At 62.6% G+C, this 7,854-nt stretch overlaps 1 protein-coding gene across 1 annotated transcript in view; it reads right to left on the minus strand.

The window, feature by feature from the left end:
• Nucleotides 1-1,656: 1,656 nt before the first annotated feature.
• MAPK8IP2 (mitogen-activated protein kinase 8 interacting protein 2) overlaps nt 1,657-7,854 on the minus strand; it is a 9,000-nt gene continuing 2,802 nt past the window's right edge. Inside the window, 8 exon segments of the mRNA XM_024737631.1 lie at nt 1,657-2,395; nt 2,841-2,939; nt 5,600-5,670; nt 5,810-5,914; nt 6,545-6,654; nt 6,736-6,908; nt 7,038-7,113; nt 7,390-7,854. The exon segment at nt 7,390-7,854 is cut by the window's right edge and continues 58 nt beyond it. Of these exon segments, the coding sequence (XP_024593399.1) occupies nt 2,323-2,395; nt 2,841-2,939; nt 5,600-5,670; nt 5,810-5,914; nt 6,545-6,654; nt 6,736-6,908; nt 7,038-7,113; nt 7,390-7,854 (1,172 nt within the window). The 3' untranslated portion in view covers nt 1,657-2,322.

A 7,854-nucleotide genomic window follows, 5' to 3' on the forward strand; every position in this document is an offset into this window, starting at 1 on the left:
CCTCCACGCTTCCTGCTCAGGCAACTGGAAGAGACACAAAGCACAGAATATAGAATGGGGCACACGGGGAAGAGGCTCACGTCAGTTCGAAGTGTCCGTGGCTCCCACCAGGAGTTCTGTGTCTCTGCACCTCAGGGCCCTGGTTAGGGTCCCGCGTTTACCGAACTCCACCACACGCCTGGCCAGTGACTGGCAGAAGCAGCGCTCCTGGAGGGCGCTGGTGTTGGTGAGGTAAGGCACAGCACAGAGCTGAACCACGCGGTCTGCCGGGGGCAGGACTCTGGGGCCCTCAGCACAGGGAAGGCACCGAGGCCGCCGCGGGAGAGAGGAGGCCAGTAAGGGGACCCAGGACAGAGCCAGGGCGGGGTCTGGAGCGCAGCTGAGCCGGAGCAGACCATGAGCCAGCCCCGAGAAGGAACAGCTGGGGAGGTGAAGGAAGGTGCCCGGGCTGGTGCAGGAAAGGAGACCAGAGGCGGAAGGAAGGTGGACAGGTGTGGGAAGGACCCTACTGACAGGAAGCTGTTCCAGGTGAAGGATGCCCAAGCGTGTCCGGCTGCTGTCCCAAAGGGCCACCACGGGAAGGGAAAGGTACGGATGCAGCGACGTGAGGAGATGAGTTGGAGGGAGGGACTGAGCCCAACAGGGGCGGAGTGGGGGCCGGGCAAATGGAGCCTCCCCCGAGATGGGGGGTCAAATTTCCACCTGACAGAGAGTGAAGGGAACAGCGGGCGGGGGTGCAGCCACAGGGACCTGAGAGTCACGCCCCCCAGGCTGCGGGGCAGAGGTGCGCGTCCAGGGGCTCTCTGCCTGCCTCGTTCTACTGTAATCAGTCAAGTTTTCTTGTAGATGTTCTGCTGTGTCGGTCTTCTTGCAGGGTCGGGGACCCGGCCTGCGCCGGGGCTACCCAAATGCCGAAGGGCGGCCACTTACCGATTCGTAACCCGTGACTATGTTCTCTGTTTGCCGGTTGCCCTTAAATTAATTTGAGTAGAGGTGTGTGATTTCTATAGACAGTGGTTTTCAAGCTTCATGTACTGAACTTGTCTACACTGGCCTTTCTCACTCTCATTTCTTAACCTTCACCTGTTGTCTTCCTGGAGCTGCTGGCATCCTGGGCTCGGGGGCTTAGGGCGGGGGGCAGGCCCACCCTCAGAAAGGCACTGACCACCATGCTGACCTCAGCACTTGAGAGCTGGGGCTCACTGGGGCCAGGGAAGCCCTTTCTCCAGGAGGTACCATCTGTAATCACCTAGGGCATGTGACAGTCACCTTTTCTTCTGGCTTTCTGTGGAGAATTTTAAAAACACTAATCTTAAGATCTAAGCAGACTGGCGCCTGCTCTCTGTCTCACACACACACTCACAAGCGTCCAGGCCCACACATAAGCACGCACACACCTCCCGGCCTGGCGCTCCAGTGCAGCGGAAATGACACACGCTGCGTGACCTTTCTCTCTGGCCTCAGCTTCCTCGCTGGCCAAGCAAGTGTATTTGCAGAGCACCCGCTGCGCGCCGCACAGGGACACCAGCGTGATTTCAGAGAGCAGTGAAGGGGTCTCCTGATTCCATCACCCTGGGGTCTTGGTCCCCACTGCCATGGACAGTGCCTGGGCCCCTGGCCCCTTATCTGCTCCCCCCCACCCCAGAAACAGCCAAGGTCACACGAAGCAGAGAGTTTATTGAGGTGCTGGACTGCGGGGAGTGCTTGCAGCGGCATAGCAGATGCTGGTGTGGCCGGGGCCTGGGCCGGGGCCCCCTCCTCCTAGCAGCGTCTGGGGCTTGGGGTGACCACGACTCCTAGTCTCCCGCAGGGCCCTACTGGGGAACCCCTCCCTGCTTACCCCTGAGCTCCTCGTGGGGCACTATGGGGGGGGGTCCCTCTCTTTGTCCCTATGGTGAGGATGGGATATGACCCCTTGATATTCACTATAAAAATTAAAATTCCTTTATAAATCACACGGGAAAAGCAAGAGGGGATCACCTGGGAGCTCCCTCCACACGCCCCTCCCAATTCTGACCCCAAAGTAAAGAGCAGAGGGCAAGAGTTTGCAGGCACAGAGGAGCAGAGACAGACAGGAGGAGAGAAGAGGGAGGCCAAGGGCAGGCCAGGGCGACACAGAGAGAACAGATCAGGGGTAGCGAAGGTGCAGGCTCCACGCTTCAGCAGCCCCTGGGGAGCAAGGAGGAGAGTTCCCAGCACAGCCCGGAGACTCGCCAGATGCTAGGTCCCATGTGCCCCCAGTCCAGTCCTTGCCAAAGTCGAGGTGGCCGCATGAGATGCCCCCAGCCCCAGCCGCTCCCGGAGCGGGAGAGCGGCGGGTGGCTACTCCAGGTAGATGTCCTCTGTGGGGCAGGCGTACTCCAGGTGCCGCTGGTAGTACTCCAGGAAGGCGCGGCTGGGGGAGAGAGCGGCCTCAGCCCCAGGCTCCCCAGGCCCGCCCACCTGGGCCTGCCCATGCCCCGCCCCCAGCTTCGTCCCTCAGCCCTCCTGGCCCGGCCCCATTTCCTTACGGTCTAACCTCAATGCTGCCTTCCCACCCCCAGCCCCGTGGTCAGTGTGCCCGTGCCGTTCCCACGCCCAGGACTCCCCTCCACGCTCCTGCCCCAAGCGTTCTGCCCACCACCTTCCCAACCCTCCACCACCACCACTGTCATCTGGCCTTCCCTCCCTTCCCCTCCCCTGTCTCCCCAAACTTCATCTCCATCCCTCCTCCCAGTCTGCTCACCTGCCCCCCTACCCGGGGAACCGCTGCACCGGTTCTGCATCCCCACTCCAGTCCCAGCCGTCACTCCACGCTGGCCCAGCCCTAATCCTGCAACCCACCCTCCGGACCCACTCACCCCACACTCTGGGCCACGGGCCTCATCGACTCCTGGGAGACGAAAACGTGGCAGGCAAAACGGCTCAGCAGCGGGTGTTTGGTGATGAAGCCAAAATAGCTGCGGGGAGAGCGGCGGTGAGCACACGGGACGCCCCCGGGTCCACCCCTCAGCCCCCAGGGATCGGGGAGAAGAGCCAGGGACAGAGGGCTCAGGGAGGGCGTGTGGGGCTGGGGAATGTGCGGGTCACATGATTTCAAGATTCGAGGCCCCTTTCTGGGTCCTCGTCAAAGCACAGCGCTGGGCATCTGTGAGAAGTTAGCGATCTATGCTCATCTGTCCACAACAAGGGTGTCCCACTGCATCTTCCTTCTCCCAAGACAGTGCCAGCTGCCTCTGTGCCCCCCACCCCCACCCAAAGCCTGCCCCTGGACCACAGAGCAAGGCCTCCCCGTCTTCTGGGCACCACATCTCAGCTGACTCTTCCCTGTCATGTCACCTGACACCCTGAGCCTGCCCAGTCCCACCTCTGGTCCTGCAAACCCACAGCTGTTTTCCGGGCTCTGATGTGGGGCTCGGCATGGGCCCTGACATGTAAAACAGTCTTTCTGAAGAAGCTTGTACCCTGGCTCTGTCGCCCCAGCTCTGTTCCTCGTATGCCTTTCCTGAATCTGCCCTTCTTCTCATCAAGACATTAATAAAAATTGTTGTCCAGAGGGAGGAACTGCCAGAATCCTGCAGCAGGAGGGCTGAGACCCACCCCCCGACCGTGGCTAATGCAGCCCACGTCAGGTGGGATTAGGGTTTTGCGGTTCCACCAGATGGGAATCCACACGGCAGCATCATCGCTGGGACAACGTGCTCACGTTGGCCACGAACACGTCACGGCCTTATCTTGAATGCCACGCTCAGATGATCCCATTCACGGGGAGTGCCAGGCACCGTCCTCAGCAAAGCTCTTTATGTCATTAGCTCCCACAAACCTCACAACGGCCCTGCGCGCTGGGCCTCTAGATGAGGGCGTCGGAAACGCAGCCCGTCTGTGGCGCCCTGGGGGTGCTCTCAGCCACCCGTGATCTCACACGTCACATGCTCCCACCTTATCCGGACAGTGGGCCCAGCACGTGCCTAGTCCAGCCCGCTTCACAGCGAGATGCCCGACATTGGCTCCTTGTGGCCCCTCACTGTGCGGACTGGGCTGAGCTCTGCAGTAACATGTACCAGGAAAGTCTGGGCCGGTTCCTGGCCATGGAACTGCATCCGGGTCAGCGTCCGGCCTGGACGCCTGAGCCTGTGGCACCCCCAGTTTCCCTCTGCTGTCCTTCCTCTCTCGGGTGTGCCACCCTCAGCCCACTGTCCGTGTGGGCCACCGTGCACACTGGCCCTCATGGTGCCAGATCTGGCCCGCCGCCTGTTCTGGGCCCTGGCCCTCCACCCCTCAGAGCAGCATCTAAACTGTGATCCCATCAAACCACCTCCCTCTCAAGGGAGAAACCAAGCTGGGCTCTGACCCGGCTGAGGGTGGACACCATCGCCCAGCCAGCAGACAGAGCGCCCCTCACTCTTACCACAAGTGTCCAGGTGACACACATGCCGGCCTCAGTATCTGTCACAAGCCTCAGCCCCAGCAGCAGTGTGTCCTTCCCACATCCTGCCTCCCCTGAGGACCTGAGGACCTGCTTCCTCAAATACCACTGGGCCCTTCGGAGCCTCTGCTTGGCCCTGTCTGCGTCACAGGTTAGCTCCTCCCCTCCTGTCGCTTCATCTAGGGCACTGGCATCCTGTGTGCAGGAGGCCGGCTGGGCAGGAAGGCTGTAGCCCTCCATCTGCTGGTTATGCTTCCCTTTCGCTCCCATCTCTTCTCTCTCTGCCTGGCTATCCTGTCTGCCCCACGGCCGAAGTTACCTACCGGCTCCGAACGTACCTCCCCCCAGGTCTCCTTTCCACACTCCAGACCACGTAGCAACGGCCACTTCACCCTCACTGCCTCTGGATTGAACACTGCATCGCCAGCCTGTGAGGCCCACTCACTCCAGGCCTCTTCTCTTGGCGCGTGGGTTACTAACTGCTCAACACCCAGGCCACCCTTGATTCTCTCTCCAGGTCAGCCTCTACATCCAATCAACTCAGGTCTTGCCTGCCCACCTCCTAAATGCCACTAGGTCACAGCACCTGGATAACCTCGGCAGCCACCTGGTCTCCTGCCAGCAGCACTTGGGTCCTTCCACTCTGCACAGCAGCCAGAGGCAGCCTGTCAACCTGACCGTGTCACCCCATGACCCCATCGCCAATGGGATTAAGCATAAGCTCCCTGGCATAGTCAAAAGGACACAGGTGCTCTTAGTGTCCCTCCAGCCTTACCCAGCTGCCCCCAAAGAGCCCCTAGTGCCCCTTGCCCACAGCCCTGGCTCAGCTGGCTCCCTGCCAAGAAGATCCACCCTGTCACCCACTTGCCTTTCAAGGTTTGTAGAGTGGTCTTCAGCCACCCCGCTAAGTCCCAGGAGAATTTGCCCGCCTCCCTGCAGGTCTGCTCACTGCAGCCCCATGCGCACGTCCACCAGAGTCCCACGAGTGCTTCGAGCACTCACTTGTCTGTGTGTCTGTCTCCCCACCCAGACCAGATGGGAGCCCGTCTGATCCAGGTGTCCTGGACCGAGAACAGAGTGGGCGCCATGTGGGGACTCAACTCCTGGAGCCAAGTGGGTGCGGGTGAGAGGGTGGGATGGTGAATGCGCAGCCCTCAGGGTTTGAGGGGACCAGGGGATGGGTGAGTCTCGTACCAGCTGTTGCGGGGGTGGCAGCCGCAGAACGAGATGTTCTTCATCTGGAAGAAATGGCTGCAGTGCTGGAACTAGAGCAGAGGTGGCAGGAGAGGGCCACGTTAGAGCAGCCCAGGGCCACTCCGGCCACCCCTGCTGGACGCGCCTCAGTCTGACCCCCTTGCCTCACCCCTCCCACCGTCCCCTGTGCCTCAGGCCCCCACACCCCACCTCAGGTCCTCCACTTAGACTCAGCTTGACCCCCCGAAGAGAAATCTCAAGGTCACAGGAGGCAGGAGGACGCAGGTGGACGGTCAGTTTCCGGGCAGTGGCGATCTGCAGAAGAAGTTAGGGGAGAAAAGGGTCTCCAGGGCCTACGAGGGTATCTCTCCCTCTTGGCGGGACGCTGTCGATTAGGTTTGAAGACTCCTGGCAGCGATTCGGGAAGATGTGAGCGTGGCCTTGGCCTCTCCTCAGCCTCAGGACGGCCTGCCTCGTCTGCCTTCCGCCCCTCCCCAGGACTGCGGCCCCAGCAACCCCGGCCTGCTCACTGCCCGTCTCGTGCGCTGGACGCGGGCTCTCAGGCGCAGAGCCGTGCTGCTGCCCTGCTGCCCCCCCGCTCGCCCACAGGCCCAGCAGACGGGCCGGCCCTCACCGAGTGTCCACTGAGTGAATAACGAGTGTGCAAATAACTTCCAGGGAAGGGTCTGTGAGAGCTGGTCTTGCTTTTCAGACACGAATAGGATGGGCTGAAGGAGGGGGAGGGGCCGGCGGGAAGGTGACGGGGAACAGCTGCTGAGCGCTGCCCGAGGCCTGTCTGCCAGGCCTCTGAATAGGGGCTGGGGGGGGCCCGGGCCCTGAGGCCCCCAAGCATCCTGGAACCCTCCGTGGAAGAGGGCGGAGGCCTGGGGCCTCCAAGGGCTGTGCCAGCCTGCAGGGCTCAGGGGCCCCCACCTCCAGACTGACCTTCTGCATGGCTGCACACAGGATGCCATTGCCCTGGTGACAGGGCACCTCCACAGAGCCCAGGAACTGCACGTCAAAGCGCTCCACCCAGCAGGGACCCCGCTTGCTCCCTGGGAGATCACAGGGGCCTAGGTCAGGTGAGCAAGAGAGGACCTCGGATGACAAGACGCCCCTTGGGGAAGGGGCCTCACCCAGCAGGTCCTTGGCCGGGCCGGGCACCGCGTGGGCATAGAAGGCGGGGAAGACCCCACGCTCCCCCGTGCGCATGTTGAAGCCACGGAACCAGAAGTCGTCCTCCTCGGCCTCCACCAGGACCGGGTCGTCCACATCCAGCTCAAGCTCGTCGGGATGGCGGGGAATGAACCTGAGGTCAGGTCAGAGGTAGGAGGTCACGGGGGCAGGGGCAGGAACGGTTGGGTTGTGTCCACCAGTGTCCCATAGCGTCTGCAGGCTCAGATGGAGCGTCGCTAGCAGCGAGGGGGAGAAGCTGTACCTGAAGACAGCCCGATGCGTTTGCTCTCTCTCCTCGCCATTGACCAGGCAGGAAAAAAGGCCGAAAGACTCGGTGCCTGAGAGACAGAAACAAAAGAGACCAAGGCTCAGGGGAGGGGCAGGAAGAGAAATACTTGATGGCCCCGCCGAGCTCCCCTCCCCTCAACGGTCTGGTGTGGGTTGTCCTCAGTCACCGAGGGAGGGAGAAGTAGCTCACCGGGCGCTGGAGACAGAGCAGCCTTCCCCAGGCAACTCCCCACCCCACCCTACCCTACGGGGGCCTGGGGGAGCCCTGGGGCCAAGGAGCCAGCCTGCTCCCCCGGGACCACCCCCTTTCCCCACCTCCCACTCACTGGAAGATCGGGAGGTGCTGTTGACAAAGACATTGAGGAACTTCTTGGAGAAGGTGAGGTCAGGGCTGTCCGGGGAGGCAGCCCCGGGGCCCCGATCACGGCCCAGCAGTGCGGCTCCCGCCTCTTCCTCGCTGGCCTCGCCACCGCTGTCCCCGCTGTCCTCGCCCAGGCGCGCGCAGCGCCGCAGGCTCACCAGCTCCAGCTGCGTGTGCTCGTCCACCACCAGCGTGTACTTGACCGCATCGTACACCAGCGAGGCGTCCGGCGCCGTGGCGCCCGTGCCCCGGCCCCCGGGGGGCGCTGCCTCGGGCTCGGCTTCGTCCTCCTCCTCTTCATCCTCGTCGTCCTCCTCCGAGCAAGCGGCAGAGCAGGCGCGGCCCGGGCGGGCAGGGCGACCCGGAGCGGCCCACAGGGGCGTGATGGTGTCGCGCGTGGGGTTGCTGAGGAAGAGGCAGGGCCCGGGCT

This window comes from Neophocaena asiaeorientalis, unplaced genomic scaffold (genome assembly GCF_003031525.2).
Source record: "Neophocaena asiaeorientalis asiaeorientalis breed wild unplaced genomic scaffold, Neophocaena_asiaeorientalis_V1.1 scaffold242, whole genome shotgun sequence".
NCBI lineage: Eukaryota > Metazoa > Chordata > Mammalia > Artiodactyla > Phocoenidae > Neophocaena > Neophocaena asiaeorientalis.